General features: G+C 36.4%; 2 protein-coding genes across 4 annotated transcripts in view; both read right to left on the bottom strand.

The window, feature by feature from the left end:
• The window catches only part of HHIPL2 (HHIP like 2), a 36023-nt gene extending 30484 nt beyond the window's left edge, over positions 1 to 5539 (bottom strand). Inside the window, exon 1 of the mRNA XM_009186932.4 lies at positions 4310 to 5539. The gene's annotated coding sequence lies outside the window, so the exon portion shown is untranslated. The remainder of the gene's footprint in view (positions 1 to 4309) is intronic.
• A 760-nt stretch (positions 5540 to 6299) lies between these two features.
• The window catches only part of TAF1A (TATA-box binding protein associated factor, RNA polymerase I subunit A), a 31671-nt gene continuing 17366 nt past the window's right edge, over positions 6300 to 20604 (bottom strand). For 2 of the 3 annotated variants that reach the window (XM_009186918.4, XM_009186914.4), the window contains exons 6-11: positions 18587 to 18717; positions 17568 to 17726; positions 12157 to 12223; positions 11296 to 11419; positions 9489 to 9643; positions 6300 to 6769 (exon numbers count right to left, since the gene is read on the bottom strand). In XM_009186918.4, coding sequence (XP_009185182.1) covers positions 6651 to 6769; positions 9489 to 9643; positions 11296 to 11419; positions 12157 to 12223; positions 17568 to 17726; positions 18587 to 18717 — 755 coding nt within the window. In that variant the 3' untranslated portion in view covers positions 6300 to 6650. The remainder of the gene's footprint in view (positions 6770 to 9488; positions 9644 to 11295; positions 11420 to 12156; positions 12224 to 17567; positions 17727 to 18586; positions 18718 to 20604) is intronic. The other variant, XM_017949287.3, reaches the window with a different exon arrangement.

Raw genomic sequence — 20604 nt, 5'->3', positions numbered from 1 at the left:
ATCAGACAGTGACAGCATGAGTTTCTGATTATTAAAATACGTAACATTTCAGGTGATACTACGTTTTATATATAATCGTATATGTAATTATAGCCAGGCGTGGTGGCTCACGCCTGTAATCCCAGCACTTTGGGAGGCCGAAGTGGGCAGATCACAGGCTCAGGAGTTTGAGATCAGCCTGTCCAACATGGTGAAACCCTGTCCCTACTAAAAAAAAAAAAAAAAAAAAAATTAGCTGGGCATGGTGGCATGCGCCTGTAATCCCAGACATTCAGGAGGCCGAGGCAGGAGAATGGCTTGAACCCAGGAGGCGGAGGTTGCAGTGAGCAGAGATTGCACCATTGCACTCCAGCCTGGATGACAGAGAAGACTCCGTCTCTCTCTCTATATATATATATGTGTATGTATGTAATTATATAATAATCATGCAATAATTTTACAAAGATGTCTTGGTGTCAATTCAGTAAATACATACTATTTTGTGCGAAATATGCTGGAAGAGAAATGTTTAACAGAAAACTGACATATAAAACAAACTTTTTCAAGGAGTTTATGCTCTGAGAAAAAGGGATTAAAGTATCCAAATAATACAGGCAGATATAAGATTAAGGTAGTAAGGGAAGAACAAACTGCCATTAGGGATCCCAAGGATGGAGAGATGATATTTGGCTGCAGGGGATTAAGAATATCATAATGAAAGTTGAGTAGAGCTTTTAGATAAGTTACGGATGGAAAAGAACAGAAAACACATTTTCACTGAACGTCAGGTGAGCTTATGAAATAACTCTGAAACTATAAGCTAGGACCAGAGTTTCTGAAATCACTTCAGTTTCCACTTTTGAAGCAAACATAATCCTTTAAAAAATTAGCTAGGGCTGCTGTAACACAGCCACAAACTTGGTGGCTTAAACAACAGAAATTTATTGTCTCACAGCTCTGGAGCCCAGAAGTCTGAGATTAAGATGTTGTCAGGGTTGGTTCCTTCTGAAGGCCGCAAGGGACACTGCTCCATGCCTGATCCCTAACTTGGTGGGGTCTGCCAGCGATCTTGCATTCCCGGATTGTGGACGCATCACCCCGAGCTCTGTCTTCACATTCACATGGTGCTCCTTCTCCCTGTGCGCATTTATGTCCAAATTTCCCCTTTTGATAAGGACACCAGTCATATTGGATTAGTGCCCACCATAATGACTTCATTTTAACATGATTCTCTCTGTAAAAACTATCTCCAAATGAGGTCACATTCTGAGGTACTGGGGGGTAGGACTTCAACCATTCTTTTTTAGGGGACACAATTCAGCCCATAGCAGTAATACACACATTCACACACACACACAGTTTCATATAGCATGTGCCTTTTAACTTTCCCACCCCCCCAAGACAGGGTCTCAGTGTCACCCAGGCTGGAGTGCAGTGGTGCCAGTAGCTGGAACTGTAGGTGTGTGCCACCACACTCAGCTAATTTTTACTTTTTTTTTTTTTTTTGTAGTGATGGTGGTTTCACCATGTTGCCCAGGCTGGTCTTGAATTCCTGGGCTCAAGAGATCCACTCCCCTCAGCCTCCCAAAGTGCTGGGATTACAGGCGTGAGCCACCACGCCCAATGCAAGTGTCTTTTAAAAAGTGATGTTGAGAGTCAGGTGTTTATCCTAAATCAGGTCATGGAACATAACAGAAAAAAATATAAAAAGAAATGTTCTAGCTCAGTAGCTTCTCACATAGTTTACTGATGTAACTATCTGCCTTCAGACTCCCTCTCTCACAGTCTAAAGATGAACAAGTTGTACCTGAGATTAGAGAAAGTATAACAACTCATTTGTACGAAGCATTACAGTTTAGAAAGTATTTTCTCACACTGCATTTCATTTGATCTTCAATTCTCTCAAGACAATTAAGTCAGCAAGGTAGATATCACATTACCAGCGAGCATATGAATGAATGAAGTCCAAGAGGGGTTCAGTGAAATATTTTAGGGCCCCACTTTAGATGAACACAGATGGCAACACAATTCAGGGGTTCTGAATTACAGCCCAGATATTTTTCATTCCATCATCATGTACCCAAAAAGAATGAAAGTACAGTTATCACTTTTATTTGTCCTTCATTTGGAAAAATTTGTCTCGGATGCAGCCTACTGAAGAGTGTATTGACTGATGATTCAGTTCCATTGATAAGATTATCTGGGAGTTCTTGGTATAGGCATGAGGGGAGTTGTAATTAAATAACTGGCAGTGGTATCACTATGGGACTGATGGGCAGAAACAAAGAGCTGCCTCTACTCGCTGAGCTAAAGGCTACCTTCATAACTATGAAAACAACATAGAAGTTGGCTCCGCATTTTTTGTGGGACTGAGTCGACTCTTGGTGGCAGATTGGTTTAGAAGCATGAATCTTGGATTGACTTATTCAGATGTTAGTCATATTATTTGTAGACCATCCATGAAAGGTCTTGCTTGTTTCCTTTTGGAATATTTAAAATACAAAGATTCTAATTCAATCCACCAGAAAAAGCCCTTGTGCTGTAAATACAGGTAAATAACTGGGTCCAAAAGGCCACACCTGTTTTTTTCTTAATTTTTGTTGCTTTTCCTTTTTCAAAAATGTTAACATAAAACAATGTTTCTATTTATTGAGAAAAAAACATTTGCCAAGAACCATGTTCAGCACTTTATATCAACCTTTCCAGACCATCCCATTTTACAGAATAACGGTAAGGCCCAGCTAGCTGGGGGGCTTCAGCCACGCTGGAATTTGAACCCAGACCTTTCTGACTCCATAGAACATTTTTCTTTCTTTCTATGAGGGGAGGTAGGAAGGGAATGGGGTGTTGACAGCTTTACAGAGATGTAATTCACATTCCATATAATTAATCAGCTAGGGGCAAATAATCCAAAATACAGAAAGAACTCATATAACTCAATAACAAAAATATAATTCAATTTTAAAAATGGGCAAAGGACCTACATAGACACTTCTCAAAAGAAATTCGAATAGCTAACAGGTATATGAGTAAGTGCTCAACATCTCCAGTCACGACGGAAATGCTAATCAAACCAGGAGATACGGCCTCACATCTGGTAGAATGAATAGTATCAAAGGTCAAAGATAAGCGCTAGTGAGGATGAAAAGAGGAAGCGCTTGTATGCTGCTGGCAGGGATGTAAATTATGGAAAACAATATGGAGGTTCCCCCAAAAAATTGAAAATAGAAAATTCTGGATATATACCCAAAGGAATTGAAATCAAGATTGCAAAGAGATATCTGCACTCCTATGTTCATTGCAGCATTACTCAATGTCCTTTGGCAGATGAATAAAGATAGGGTTTATAAAAATACAATTAAATATTGCTCAGCCTTATCAAAGGAAGAAATCCTGCCATTCGGAACATGAAGGACATTATGCTGAGCAAAATTAAAATAGGCAAGACCACAGAAAGAGAAATACTGCATGATCATCTCACTTGTATGTGAAATCTGAGTCAAATCCATAGAAGCAGAGGGTAAGATGGTTGCCAGTGGCTGAGGGAAGGGGGAAATGGAGTGATATTGGTCAAATGGTACAAAGTTTCAATGATACAAGATGATTTCTGGAGATCCAATGTACAGCACGGTGATGACAGCTCAGTACTGTATTACATACTTGTAATTTGTTAAGAAGATCTTAAATCTTCTCATCACACATACATACACAATACATACACAATGGTAATTATGTAGAGATAATGAAGATATTAATTAGCTTGACTGCAGTGATCATTTCAGAATGCATATCAAAACATCAGGTTGTACATCCTAAATCTATTTCAGAGGTTCAGAGGTTTCAAGGAGAAAACAAGACTTTAAATTATCTGTATTTAGTTACTGCTAAAGTGTCTTAAAGTAGTAGTGATGAATAGTTATAAGTAGCAACCATATAAGCAAGCAGTCCTGTCAGACTGTTCCAGCACAGTATTTCAGCTCACTGCTTATATACAGGTGGTAGGGTTCATGTAGATCAAAATCACATCAAACTTGCTCAAAAGTTACATTCAAGCAGAATCTCATCGAGGTTTAGGTGTAAGAGTACATCTGGTTATGGATTACAGAAGCATAATCACTAATCCTATCAGACTTTATCTCATGTGTAGGAAAAGGCAAGGACTGGGGTCACTTAAGGAATATAGTGACTCAGGCAAGAGACGTAGGGGTGCCCTGTGCTTTATGCTGTTTTGTCTTCAAGGCATCTTTCCAGAGAGTTGCATGTCGTCACAGGGTCAGGGGCTTTGTGAAATGACACTGGCAGGCAGAAATGAACAGACCTGGGTTCTTACCTTTGCTGCTTTGTCTCACTCCACCTGGCTCAGCGCTCGGCATGTAGTCAACACCGACTGCACTGGGAGGCCATACAGATACTATGTGAGAGTGTGATCTTTGGAACCACATTGATTGGGTTAGCATCCTGGTGCCAACACCTATGAGCTGTGACCTTGGCAAGTTACTTCATCTCCAATGACCTCATTTTCTTTATTGGTAAAATAGGGATAATTCACAGGACTGTGGTGGTTTTACAATGAAAGGTAAAGCCCAAAGTACTTGATGAATTTTAGCTATTACTGTTATTCATGGAAGCAGCTTAAACATCAGTGGACCTAAAAAAAGTTTCACAGGTGAATTGCACTAACAATTAGATAAGAACATTTGATGTAAAAATGTTGAGACAGCTTTGTATGGAAACCAAGAACATATCTACTCATTTCTTTATTCTCACCTCCATTTTCTTAGAGATCAAAAGAAATCATAATCCTATTTTATTGCTTTTGACGAAAAGTTTCAGGAAGCAGATCTTGGCCTATGCTTTCAGATGTTTTCCACATACTTTGGGAATTTCACTGCTAGAGTATTAGTCTTATACAGAACTCCTACACAACCGAATCATGGACTCGCAGCAGTAAAGCTACCCTATTTATGTTAAAAGTTAAACTTGGTTTATTTTGGCTCTGTGGAATGCCTACTCATTTTACATGTACTTTCTAAGTACTTCTTTATTGATAGACCTTTCTTACTAAGTAATATTGAAATATAAACTATTCACAAAGCACAATTTGTCCCCTAATCTTCTTGCAGATGGTTTAGAATTAGTAGGAATATAAGCCAATGGGAAACGTGTGTCTCACCATCTAACTATTAGACTTGCTCTGAAGTTAGTGAGTTTTCATGGAACTCAATTACTAGTTATCCCAGCAGTAAATGTAAAAGCTGACATTTCTGAAGAAGCACTTATTCTACCAATTATCCCAACATATTATAAAGCTCAGCCCATAAACCAGGAAACTTGCTGTTGGCTTCTGGCTAGGTTTTCCCAGTGGGTTTACTGTGTGACTCAGGGATACTATTCCACTGGCAAGTTTCCTCCACTGTCCAGCTACATACCGCTGCATCCTAGTTTCCAAGAGAAAAAGGAGAGGGGACGCATGAGTTCTTTTTCTCCGAGACGGAGTCTCGCTCTGTTGCCAGGCTGGAGTGCAGTGACACTATCTCAGCTCGCTGCAGCCTCCACCTCCCAGGTTCAAGCAATTCTCCTGCCTCAGCCTCCTGAATAGCTAGGACTACAGGTGCACACCACCAAGACTAATTTTTTTTTTTTTGGTATTTTTAGTAGAGAAAGGGTTTCACCATGTTGGCCAGGATGGTCTCAATCTCTTGACCTCGCGATCTTAGACTGCTGTGCCAGGCACCAAAAAGCCGAGAGCCTTTTGAAGTGAGGCCAATGCCAACTGAAAAGAGCGAGCCCTCCCTACTGCTACAACCCAAATTAGTCCTCTAGAGCAAAAGGTCTCTCTCTAGCAGGAGGTTATTTTGCCCCAAACTGTCATGTCTTTATACTGAAAAAGAAGAGTTTCTTTTCTTTTTTTTTTTTTCTTTTTGAGACAGAGTTTAGTTCTGTTGCCCAGGCAGGAGTGCAGTGGCGCGATCTTGGCTCACTGCAACCTCCGCCCAATCGATTCTCCTGCCTCAGCCTCCTGAGTAGCTGGGATTACAAGTGCCTGCCATCACGCCCAGCTAATTTTTGTATTTTTAGTAGACACAGGGTTTCACTGTGTTAGCCAGGCTGTTCTCAAACTCCTGACCTCATGATCCACCCAACTAGGCCTCCCAAAGTGCTGGGATTATAGGCGTGAGCCACCGCACCTGGCCGAGAAAGAGTGTTTTCTAAATCCTTCTCTCTTTTCAAAATTCCTCAACAGAACTCATCACCAATATATTTCTTCATGGTGGTATACCTAAAATTGATTAATTAGAATATAAAAGAATATAAATTCATTTCACAGCACCACAAGTTATAGTTTATTACACAATAGCCAGAGGCAAAGTATTTGCAAACAATAACTGTTGTAGAACTATATTCTCTAATATTTTGTCATTTGAAGAATTATTCTTTAACAAATGTAACATTTAACATTACAAAAAAGAAAACAGACACAGTTACAAAGAGCAAAGGCAGTAATACTGTTTCTCTAGCTATAAATAATACAAAAATATAAAAATATATAAAAATAAGTTTTTTGTAGTAATATAAGCTTCTTAATACATAACACATAACTACATAAACACATTCAATAACTATCTACTGAGCTACTTACTGTGTAGCTACTACTGTGAAATAACTAAAATTCAGTATGAGAGTCTTGGATTTACAATACTGTATTTTTTCACAGATCTCTTCATCCGCTTAATTTTCTTCCCTAAGATTTGGTGATCTTGCTTTAAAATATACCGAAAATATCTACAACCTAAAAAGTAAAGCAAAATAAAAAGTTTTAATACTCATCACATTTTCACCTTTTTCAAGTATATTTCTACATTTTTAAATTTTTGCTTTAAGTTTAGCACACTAATGACTATGAAAATAGATTTATTTGTATTATCAATATGTCCTAAGCATATTCTCAGCTGTGCCCAATGAAATATATTTCTTCCTATATACAAAATGTATTTGCATTACCAATATGGCGAAAGTATATTCTCAACTGTGCCCAATGAAATATATTTCTTCCCATACACAAAGATGTTTGTAATCAATCATAATTAAAGCATAGACTTTAGCTTGTTTTCTACCCTTCCTCCTACACCCTAGTGATGGTGATAGGTATATTATATACAGTCACATATTAAATGAGCCTTCTGCAAAAGCACATTTGTACAGCTTCCTTCTCAATGTTAGCTTGTAAATCAGTCAAAGTTACATTCATAACAGTAAGAAAGTTCTCTGTAGAAAATCTTTGTGTGAAGGATTAGAATAAACAAATCATAGGTTAGAAATGGTCAAACATTATCTATTCATTCTAGCCATGTAGCGAGCAGCAAGGTGGAGACCACGTAGCTCTGACAGAGGGGCCTCGTGCTCATTAGAAGTTCCACCTGCTCTTCATAGTCTTACAACACACAGGACTGTCAAGCATTTGTCAAATATTTCAGACAAATGAATCATATTTCCGTAAGAAAAACGTAAACTGGATATTGAGGATTTTTAGAGTTGGTAAATGAATAAGACCATAAATCACATAAGAAAAATTAATTTCATTACAGTTTCAGCTTGTATGCATCCATCTTACCTGAGAAAATGCAAGGACATATACTGTATCTATAGTAACCATTTTTTATTATTCCTGAAACTAGTATGCCAGAATTGCTAACATTTTTGTTTTGTTGTTTTTCCTGAGATGGGGTCTCACTATGTGACACAAACTGGTCTCAAACTCCTGGGTTCAACCAATCCTCCCACCTCAGCCTCCCAAGTAGTCAGGATTACAGGCGCACTGCATGCCACTACACCCAGCTAGTAACATTTTACTAGCTGGGAAGCAGTGGTGTCTGTAGTATCACCAAAATAATTTGTGTTTCTAAACATATCATACTACCTTAGTAAAAAACAAAATATTCTGCACACAAATTTTTGCCTGTACCTATATAGAAAGCTGGAAAGAACTTCGTTCCCACCCTAACATAGAGAAAAAGCTTTAAAAACTACAAATATTAACTCTCAAGTCCATGAGAGCTGAAGTCACAGGGCAACCAAGTAGCTTCAATCCCAACAAAGAAAGGCCCCTCCAAGGAGAAATAGGCCTGGCTTGCTTTTAGCGAGACATGGAAAGAAAGAGAGCCATCATACCCCACTCTAAGCACAAAGCAAAGGCAGACCATGCCTAGGATTTGAATCCTATAAAGTAAGGTTGGTAACCAGAGCAAGAAGCAAGCCCAGCTTAACTAATGAATAGACTCATTTAACCCCACACTAACAGCCTGAGAGGAGATGTGGCTCTTGCGGGAGTAACTGATGCCTCATATTTGTAGAGCACTTTAGAAATTACGAAGCACTTTGATGCGATGTTCACATGATACTTACAACAATAAGACGGGTGTTACAATGCCCACTTCACAGAAAAGGCTCCTAAAAGTTAATTGCTTGATCTAAGTTACATAGCAAGTGAGTGAGAGAATTGGAAAATTAACCCAGATCTTTCCCTTTTTTTTTTTTTTCCGACGGAGTCTCGCTCTGTCGCCCAGGCTGGAGTGCAGTGGCATGTTCTTGGCTCACTGCAACCTCCACCTCCCGTAACCCAGATCCTTCTACTCTGCTCAAAGAGACCTGTTGATAATTGTGCTAGATGCCTCTCTACTCATAAAGTAGTAGAAAAATGACAATCCAAATCACCTTTCTGTTCCTTGTCATCAGTGTATTAGAGAATTTTTATTTTCTTCTCAATCAACATTTTATTACATTCACTGAGACTACTAATTCCAAAATAACAGAAACTATATTCAAAAATGAATTGGAGAATCTCTTCAGGACACCTTAAGCTCCCTAGCAATGGACTGCTTACTAGTGGTCACTGTAAGATTTATTTTCTTCGTTTCTGGACATACTCTGTGATAGTTTCATTTCGGTACTGGCCACCTTTTCAATATTTCAGTGGTAGAAAGCAGGTAAGAGTTTTACCACCCAAAATATTTCTTTTCTTTGAAGAAAAAATCAATATTCCTTTTCTTTGAAGATAATTTTTTTCATATGCTAGTAGAAGGTATTCTTTTTCTTAAGTGGAGGAAATGTTTCGTGCTTACAGAAATAGACAAGTAAATATTGGTATAATATGAAGCTATTAAAGAACAGTGAGGTCAATAAAGAATATTTTGATACTTGAAAATATCAGTAAACTTTCTATAAAACAAGGCTAAATGGTCAATTCTTGTGAAAAGTTTGTATCATGTATCTTAATGCCCCCTAACAACACTCAAGTCAGGAGACGAAAACCAATCATAATCAATGATATGAAATCACTGCTTCTAATCTAAGCACGTGACCTGGTCCCAACTCAGGATTCACTCTTCCATTAAGCAGTTACGTCTTAAGCACCTAGTATTTTTAGGTACCACATTAGGTAAGCTCTAAATGAATTATTCCAAAATCAGCCAAAAGCTATGTCTACATAAAACGAAAACAAAAACATGTACCTTTTCCTAACAGTAATCCAGCCACAAAAGCTTTCTCACAGGCCAAAGCTGTATCTTCCTTCCAATCACTTTTTGCCCAAAAGTAGCTGAAATGAAAGCTTGGCCACCAGTTTTTCCTGGAGTTCCACTCGTCTTGAACCCACGCAAGGTGGTTTCTGGAAAAGACAAATGTCAAAAGAGAGGGTCAATGATGTGAACAAATCTATATTAACAGAATTTAGACTTAGAGTCTACAGAAAGATGACAAGGAAGATGTTTCCAAGCTAAATTCTGAATATGGCCAAGGCATAACACATGATTGGCAACAACAGGAAAGCAAATCCTTTTTTGTTCTCTTCTATCTCCATATCCCATTTTCCATTTCACTAAACAGACAGTTTAGCACAGTGTCTTCGAGTCTGTGCTAAGATTCAAAGCCAGACTCCTGGATTCAAATATCAGCTCTTCCATTTACTATGTATGTGATCCTGGGCAAGTTGCTGAACCTCTCTGAGCTTCAGTGCCGTTGAGGACATTAGCAGTACTGATCTCATAGGATGTTATTAAGATTAAACTATTCCAGTAGTAGGGTACAGCAGGTCTTATATAAAGCTCTTTGCATAGTGTCTGGTACATAGTAAATATTCAGTCAACATTATCTATTACTATTACTTAAGTAAAAGCTTACTTAAAATTATATGCTGCCATGAATGACTATCCAAATTAAGATGCCCTTATTATACAAATACATGAACAAATAGGTTAAACTGTTAAGTGCAGGCAATTCTATGTGTCAGTGAATAATTTATTCATTGCATATATTTAAGATACACAACATGTTTTATATACATAAACTTTTTTGTGTGGTGGGAACACCTGAACTCTACTCATAGTAAATTTCCTCTACGCAATACAATATTAACTACAGTCTGTGTTGCACATTAGATCTCTTTAATTTAATTGAGCAAATGCTTATTGGCACCCATGTGCCCCCTATGGTAGAACAAACAGCAGTTCGAAAAAATGAGCCTCTTTGCTTTCAAGGACCTTATAATCTAGTAGTTTATTCAGTGCTTGAGATTTAGAAAATGGTTTACAGTGAGTGCGTCAACATACGACACCAAAACCATTTTATAAACAGCACTGTCCCATCAAGACAAGTCAGATCTGAAGCCTGAAACAAGTTCCAACTGATACTGAATTGCCTAACAACTAAACTGGATATAATAAATATATGAAACAATTTTGTGATATCCCTTCTTCTCACACACTAAGTAAAAATAACAGGAAATTCATTTTCCTTTACTCAAAATATGACACTAATAATATTATAATCAGAGGTACACTTTTAGATACCCAGGTCACAATGGATTTAATGAGTACCTGTTGAATGAATAGTGTATGATGATCTTGTGAGGTCCTAAAAATACTCACTGAAAAAATGATCAAACACAGGTAGGAGGAAAGCTGCTTCCCATGTGATCTTACAAGTTAATGACGCACAAATCACGAGTCATTAGCAAAGAGTGATCCCTGCTAGTCTTTATTTCCAACTGGAAAACACATATGTAGTCCTTAGCAAGCAGCAGTGCTAAGCACAGGATTTATTTTGATGGCATAAAAAAAATTGATAGAATTTTTGTATGTTCCCCTTATGACTCTGTATTTCTTTGCTTCAGAAGAAAATGTACTCAGAAAACAGCTAAAGACACAGTTCAAAAAAATCCAAAAACATAAGTAAAGATCTTTAAAAACTGACAGATATTAGCTAAAATATTGGGAAATATTATTTATGATGACCTAGTAATAAATACTGTATGTTTCTTACCCCATTAAGGTCTTTTTCAGATATTTTGCCAAGTATTTCCAAGCAGTTATATTCTTAGTGCATCCGGCAAAATCTAAGACTCCAAATAATACCTCCAACCCCAGTTTATGGTGTTCTTCTTTTTCTGCAATGGTTGTAACAATTCAAGTTTACATAAGGTATTGAAATGTACAAAGCTAAAATATACATGTATATATTTTATCAACTGTACATATACTTTACATATATGTTGTTGATAAAATATTGAATCATAAGCCTTCTGGTTAACAGTTTTTAAAAATTCATTATGCTTTTACTCCTGCAATGAATCTGAAAAACTCAATAAAAATTCCTGCTAATGAGGTAATGGTGGTGAGTCTGATCTCAATGTGGGTTACACTCCTCTACTGAGAACATTACTTAAAGTACCTGCCCTGTTTGGGCATTTTATACATGTTCTTTTATATTCAGAGAGGAACCCAGGCAGTCCTAGGACAAGTTTGGGCTTAGCCAACTTATTTCCTTCTATGGTGTGCTGAAATCTAGTAGGGATTAAAATGGAGTGAATTATATAAAATCGAGCCATTTCTCTTTTGCAAACTACTGCCTTCACCTTGTATGACAGGAGTAGGCAAACTTTTTCTATAACGGCCCAGATAGTAAATATTTTAAGCTTTGCAAGGCATACAGTCTCTGTCACAACTACACAGTTCCGTCACTATAGTGCAAAAGTAGCCGCAGGCAATACATAAACAGATGGACATCAACAGAACTTGATTTATAAAATCAGGCAAGGGGTGGATTTAGCTGATGGGCCATAGTTTCCTGGTCCCTAGTCTATAGCTTGTCTACACAAGGTAAAAAACAAAATTTATTTATTACCTGATTTTCTAAGTAATGTATGGAATTCCAACATCAATTTATGAGATGGTACAATCTGATACAAAATCTGAAAGAAAGAACAGTCTTGTAATTTTTACATACTTGTAAAAGCATTTCTCAGATTTCAGCTTACTTTCAAAATAAAGTTTTTACTATCTAATATGCTCTCCATAAGTTTATTAAGTATTTTTAAACTACCTTACTTTTTATCTAGTTTCAATCTAAGTATAGAAAAGTATTCTCTGTAAAGCTGGTTTTTTTTTTTTTTTTTTTTAAGTCCCTGCTAACAAGACAGGAGAATCGAGGGAAATAGGCAGGGACTTTTTATTTGCTCCTTATATACATCTATATTGTTTACCATGCTCAACAACTTAAAACAATTTATTTCAGAAGCCAGGACTGAAGGAAAAAAAGAAAAAAATCAATTACCACAGAGAAAATATACTTATTTACTAAACAGAAGAGATCACAGAATATTTATATAAAGCAAAAAAACTAAAAAGGCTGGGAGTTAATTTCACAGATTGTGCTCAGGAACAGTTTACTAAGGGTATATGAGTAAATATTTTAACAAACTTTCACACAATGAAAAAATTTCTCTTTTAAAAAACAGGAAGAACTATTTTTATGAATATTCAAAAAATGGAATTTAAAATAATACTGTATTTTTCATTTTAATACATTTAATTCTAGAAATGAATTCATTCTGCTTACTAAAGTACTTTGACCTTACATTGAAATAATTTCCAACAAAATTAAAAGTAAATTTTGTTAATTTCTGTTAATCGTTTTTAAAAAGATCAATCAAGATCAATACACCAATATCAGAGAATATTATTGAAATTCGGTTCCTATGAAAGCCACATTTGTCTCATGATTTTATAGAATTGTTTATGGCTCAATTCACTTTTTTTTTTTTTAATTGAAATATAACATGTAGCAGAAGTGTATACAAATCATGGCAACCAGTCAGTTTTCACAAAGTTAAACACTCAGGTAACCAGCACCCAGATCAAATAATAGCACATCACCAGAACGCTAGAAATCCTCCATTAGTTTTGAAAATTTCTTAGTCATGAGCCCTTCAAATGTTAGGGTTTTTAAAAAATTAGTTTGCTTGCTTTTGCCCTGTTCTATTCAGAGGTACTCCACCTCGGACTCCAATGACAAATATGTCAGATCTTTTCACCAATTCACTTGTATGTTCGTTTCTGCACCTTTCATCCTTTTTGTTCTCCATGGTTTAGCCTGGTATTTTCTGTGCAGTTCATTAATCCTCTCTTTTGCTATGTTCAATCTGCTATTAAACCCATGTATTGAGATCTTAATTCCAAATACTGTATTTTTCAAAAGGAAAAACAGAATTTCTCTAAATCTATCTTGTCTTGAATATAAATGAGATAAGTATTCAACAGTTATTTTCTGTAGCATTTTTTAAAATCTTTTCAAAAACACCATTAGTGATTGATAACCTGAATGAAAGCACAGTCTTGCTTTTGTTTTAAACACAATCCTTAATATTTTTTAATATAAATGAGCCAAAAGCTATCTTAACAGAGTAAAATAAAAATAGCAACTTCAAAGGTATTGTTTAGTCCAGCCTGGGCAACATAGCAAAAGTCCGTCTCTCCAAATATACAAAAAATTAGCCAGGCATGGTGGCATGTGCCTGTAGTCCCAGCTACTCGAGAGGCTGAGGTGGCAGAATCACCTGAGCCGGGGAGGTGGAGGCTACAGTGAGCCTCACGTGTTCATGCCACTGCACTCCAGCTTGGGCAACAGAGTGAGACCCTGTTTCAAACAACAACAACAGCAAAGGATTATTTAGTAAAACAAAGCCTGTTGAAAAATTTATAAAACACAGTTTTCACATCTGAAGGTTTGATAATGCCAATTTTGATCATGAAAAGTATAAAGATAATCGGCCTTTTAAAAGAAAACAGAGAGAAGAACTTTTCTCTGTCATTTCTTTAGATTGAAAAGGACCTTTGTCTTTCATCCCTAAAATGCCATTATTAAAAACTGAACACAAAATATACAAATAATTCCTATACTTTAACAACAAAAACCAAACAACCCAATTGATAAAAGGGCAGAGGACTTGAACAGACATTTGCCAAAGATGATAAACAAATGGCCAATAAGCACACGAAAAGATACACATCACTAGACATTAGGGAAATGCAAACCAAAACCACAATCAGGCACAGAGACCACTTCACACCCACTAGGATAGCGGTCCCCAACCTTTTTGGCACCAGGTACTGGTTTCGTGGAAGACAATTTTCCCACGGACCAGGGTGAGGGTCGAGGATGGTTTCAGGATTGCATTATTTATGCACTTTACATTTACTGTGCACTTTATGTTATTACATTATAATATATAATGAAATAATTATACAACTCACCATAATGTAGAATCAGTGGGAGCCCTCGCTTTCCTGCAACTGGATGATCCCATCTGGGGGTGATGGGAGACAGTGACAGATCATCAGGCATTAAATTCTCATAAGGAGCATACAACCTAGATCCCTCGCATGTGCAGTTCACAATACGGTTCGGGCTCCTATGAGAATCTAATGCCACCGCTGATCTGACAGGAGGCAGACCTCAAGTAATGCTCACTTGCCTGCCACTCACCTTCTACTGTGTGGCCTGGTTCCTAACAGGCCACAGATACTAGTCATAATGGTCCATGACCCAGGGGTTGGGGATCCCTGTCCTAGGATATCAATGATCAAAAAAGGGGATGGAGAATCGAAGCTGTTAGCCAGGATGTGGAATTGCTGGTGGGAATGTAAAATGTGTAGCTGCTGTGGAAAACAGTTTGACAATTCCTCAAAAAGTTAAAGAATTACCATATAATCCAGCAATTTCACTCCTAAGTACACACCCAAAAGAAGTGAAAGCAGGGACTCAAACAAATACCTGTACACTAATCTTTAGAGAAGTATTATTTATAATAGCCAAACAACAAACACAACCCAAATGTCTACCAAAAAATGAATAGATAAGCAAAATGTTGTGGGTATATAAAATGGAATATTATTCAACCTTAAATAAAAATGGCCATTCTGATATATGCTACAACATGAACCTTGAAAACATCATGCTAAGTGAAATTAGCAAGACACAAAAGGACACATGTTATATGATTCCACTTATATGAGGTACTAAAATAATCAAATTCACAAAGATGGAAATTAACATAGAGGTTTTCAGGGGCTGGGAAGACTGGGCAATGAGTTACTGTTTAATGAATAGTTTCTACTTGGGATAATGAAAACATTCTGGAAATAGACAGTGATGGTGGTTGCACAAAACTGAATGAATGTACTTAATGCCACTAAATTATGTGCTTTAAAAATGATCAAAATGGTAACATTTATTTTTGTATATATTTTCCCACAATTTAAAATGTTAAGCAATATTACGTACAACCACCCCATGAAACACTTAGCGACAAATTTAACAAAAGACATACACTAAAAACTACAAAACAGTTCAGAGATATTAAAAACCTAAATAAATGGAGAGACATGCCATGTTTACACTTTGGAAACCTCAATACTGTTGAGATGTCAATTCTCTCAAACTGATCTATAGATTCAAAATCTCAGCAAGACCTTTTTGTAGCAACAGATAAACTGATTATACAATATACATGGAAAGTTAAAGAACCTAGAAAAGCCAAAAGCAATTTTGAAAAAGAACAAATTTGTATGACTTTCATGATATGATTCCAAGACTTGCTATAGAGCTACAGTAATCATGTTAAGGCCATATGAGATATTTCTACACACTCACTAGAATGGCAATAATTCAAATTTAAAAGACCTACAATACCAACTACTGGCAAGGATGTGAAGAAACTGAATTTTCATATATCGATGTGGAAATATACATCACTAGAACACAACAGACTTCATATACAGCCTACTGGTTTTCAACAAAGTTCCAACGGTACTAAATGGAGAAAGGAGAGTCTTCAATATAATGCTGGAACAACCATATGGGAAAAAATAAACCTTGATCTTTGCCGCACACTATCCACAAAAAAATAGCTAAAAATCTACCATGACCTAAACATAAAACTATATAACACATCTAGAAAAAAAAAAAAAAAAAGAAGAGAGTCTTCATTATCTTGAGATAGGCAAAGATTTCTTAGACAAAAAGCACTAACCATAAAAGGAAAAAAATGTATAAACTGAACATCAAAATTAGAAGTTTCTACTCTTTGAAAGATACTATTAAGGAAACCAAAAGGCAAGGCACAGAGAGAAAATATTCATAATTAATATTCTTCACAAAGGACTTATATCCAGATTATATAAAAATTTCCAAATCAGTAAGAAGACAATTGATCCCCCCAAAAATAGACTAAGTAGTTGAACACTTGACAAAAGAAGATATAGGAATGGCCAATAGACATATTAAAAGATGCTCGACATCATCAGTCATTAGGGAAATACAATTTAATGCCACGTGAGACACCACTATATACACCCACAAGAGGCTATTATTCAAAAGACCTCAATACCAAGTGTTGGCACAGATGTGAAGAAACTGAATTTTCATATTGATGTGTGAATGTCAATGGTACAGTCACTTCAGAAAACAGTTGGGCAGTTTCTTAAGAAGTTAGGCACATACTTTCCTTACTACTCTTAGGCAGCAACTCCTCTCTCAGGTAGCTACCCAAGAAACATGAAAATACATGTGTATACACAATCTTGTACATGAATTTTCTCAGCAGCATCATTCACAATAGCCAAAAAGTAAAAAATTACTCAAAAGTCCATCAAGTGAATGTATAAAAATGAAATACTATTCAGCAATAACAAATTACTAATATACACAATAACATGGATGCATCTCAAATATGTTATGCTGAGCAAGAGAAGCCATATTAAAATGACTACATAAGAGTCCATTTATATGAAATTCTAGAAGAGATAAAAATTAATCTATAGTGATAATAAGCAGATGAGTGATTGTCTGGGGCCATGGGTATGGGGCAAAGGGAAATGAAAGGCATTCCGGGGTGACAGAAATGTTCTCTTATCTTGATTAGAATGGTGGTTCATGAATGTAATGCATCTAAGCATATACTTAAAATAAGTGTGTTTACTCTCTGAAAATTAAATTTCAATAAAGTTGATTTTCAAAAAATATCAGTGCGAACAAGACTTCTGATCCTCTCTCCTCAGTCTCACCCAGGCAGCAGGGGATAGTGTGAATGATACACACATGGAGATGGCAGCTGGAGCCAACTTTCTGTTTATCTCAGTGTACTGTACATTATTGTCATTTTCTGTGGATGCTATAAAAGTTAGAAAGCAATGGCCTAAGAATGTTTTAATGTAGATTCCCAACCCTGTTCAAACATTGAGATAAAAATTCTATACCTTAAGCACACTTATCATTTTTGATCTTGGTGCCTTCTGTCTCTTTAGAAAGTTGTATAAGTAGATATGGGCATTTGGATTTGATGGAAACTTTTCATCATATGCATAATTAGTGAGTACCTCTTGGGCTCCATCTCGATCCCCATAGAATTCCAGCATCTATATAAAATAAATCATAATACCTTAGCTGAATTCTGTAAGACAGCTGTACGAAAGATAATACACAGCATAAGTTTACTGATGGGTATTTTTTAAAAATCACAAAACTGACAGGGTTCCCATTTTTTCCCTATATTTTGTTACTACTAATAAAAAATGCAGCCACCTCAACATAAATTCTCTTCCTATAAAAAATAAGAGTCCTCAAAGCAGGGAACACTAATGCTTGAAAATGTGATGCAACTAACCTCAGTGCCCTACATCACTGCAGCCACAAAAGCAGTGCACAAGAATTGTAGTTGCTTTCATTCTGTTCCCACCCTTACACAGGAATTTCCAGGTTATGATTTTGGAGATTATCTTCTGACAACACAATTATCAATTCGCCACTCAATAACTTTCACAAAGCAAATTATTTATTATTCCTAGTGCCTAGCACCAAGGCCCTCAGTCCTTTTACGACGACTCTGGGATGACAGGACATTCTTACGAACTTCCAAAAAGTCATCATTCTTTATCTCATATATTATGACCCACTTTTTCAGATTTTTGTCCTCTTTCCTTCTATATCCCACCAAATCATAAAATATCTTACTGTGTTTCTTTTAAACTCAACAAGAATAAGATTGAATTAACATTTACAACTATACTGCTATTTATTTTATAGATACTTGGCCATGATGGGTTATACAGTGGTGAAAATAAACAAATTCAGACCAAAAACGAGACATAATATTTTTGTTTCCTTTTAAATAATTTTTTCCATTAGTTTCTTTCTGATCAATAAAGATTAGGCATGGAGTCTTTGTAAAGGCTTTTGACAAAATAAAACCAATACATTTTATGAAAATTCTACTTACTTCTACATAACTCTTCACAAAAGGGTCCCAAACTCCAGGAATTTTAATCAATGCAGAAATATTTGCAGACGTCTTCCAGCTGTGGTTGAACACATCCTGGGCTACTGCGTTGTAAGCATAATCATCCTTATCTGCCCAAAGATAAAAGGTTTTTTAACATTCATTAAATATTGAGGACTTCTATTAAAGTAGTAATTTAAAAAGCTACCCGCGAGAAAAACTCAGCTCCTGATAGCTACAACGGTAAATTTCAACAAATATTTAAAGGAAAATACTAATTCTTCACAAATTCTCCCAAAAAAGGACAGAAGAGAATACTTCCTAACTTATTCTAAGCCAGTATTACCATGATACCAAAACCAAACAAAGACAACACAATAAAACTACAGATCAGTGTCTCTTATGAATATAGCTGCAAAAATATTTAACAAAACATTAGCAAACTGAGTCCAGCAACATATAAAAAGCATTATACATCATGTCCAAGTGGGATCTATACTAGGAATGCAAGGTTGGCTTAACATCTGAAAATCAATTAATGCAAATAATAAAATAGAGATCTATTGATCTAAACCAAATCAAAAGAATACAGGACCAAAACCACAAGATAATCACAATAGATGCAGACAAAGCATCTGAAAAAACACAATAACCCTTCATGATAAAAACACTCAACAATGTAGGAATAGAAGGAACTTCCTCAATCTGATAAAGGGCATCTATGAAAAACTCATAGCTAACACTGAACTGAATGATAAAAGATTGCATGCTTTCCCCCTAAAATCAGGAATAAGACAATAAGTCTTTTCTCACTACTTTTGTTCATTATATTGGTGGTTCTAGCCAGGACAATTAAGTAAGAACATAACAAAAAGATATCCAAGATTGGAAAGGAAGAAGTAAAACTATCTCTATTTGTAGATGACATGATCTTGTACACAGAAAAATCCTAAGAATCCACTAAAAATTTACTGAACTAATAAATGAGTTCACAAAGGTTGCAGAGTACAAGATCGATACACAATAATCAACTGTGTCTATACACTTCCAATGAACAATCAGAAGATAAAATTAGGAAAACAATGCCATTTGCAAAAGCATCAAAAGTAACAAAATGGGTATAAATTGTACAAAAGAGATGCAAAATTTTACTCTGAAAAGTGATACTGTTGAAAAAAAATTTTAAAGACCTAAATGAATGAAACGACACTCTATGTTCAGTTGAAAGACTTACTATTGTCAAATTGATCTACAGATACATGTAATTCTTACCAAAAACTCAGTTGGCCTTTTTGCATAAGTTGAGAGGCTGATTCTATAATTCATATGAAAATGCAAGGAACCAAAGAAGAACAAAAAAGACAGAGTTGGGGAATGTACTCTATGATTACGGCCAGACATGGTGGCTCATGGCTATAATCCCAGCACTTTGGGAGGCCGATGTGGGTGGATCACCTGAGGTCAGGAGTTCGAGACCAGCCTGACCAACATGGTGAAACCCTGTCTCTACTAAAAATACAAAAAAATTAGCTGGGCATGGTGGCGCACGCCTGTAGTCCCATCTACTTGGGAGGCTGAGGCACAAGAATCGCTTGAACCTGGAAGACACAGATTGCAGTGAGCTGAGATCATGCCACTGCACTCCAGCGTGGGCGACATAATAAGACTTGGTCTCAGAAAAAAAAAAAAAATTTACTACGAAGCTGTAGTAATCAAGACTGTATGATATGGGTACAAGGAGAGACATATGTAGATCAATGGAAGATTCAGAGTCCAGAAATAAACCTCCACATTTATAGGTAACTAATTTTCTTTTGTGTATGTTTAAGACAGGGCCTCACTGTCTCCCAGGCTGGACTGCAGTGGCATGATTTCAGCTCACTGCAGTCTCACTCTACCTCCTGGGCTCAAGTAAACCTCTCACCTCAGTCACCCAAGTAGCCAGGACTACAGGCACATGCCACCACACTCAGCTATTTTTGTATTTTTTGTAGAAATGCAGTTTCACCATGTTGCCC

Source organism: Papio anubis, chromosome 1 (assembly GCF_008728515.1).
Source record: "Papio anubis isolate 15944 chromosome 1, Panubis1.0, whole genome shotgun sequence".
NCBI classification, from domain to species: domain Eukaryota; kingdom Metazoa; phylum Chordata; class Mammalia; order Primates; family Cercopithecidae; genus Papio; species Papio anubis.
Note: the sequence above shows the minus strand (reverse complement) of the source record. Positions and strands in the feature narration are given on the sequence as shown.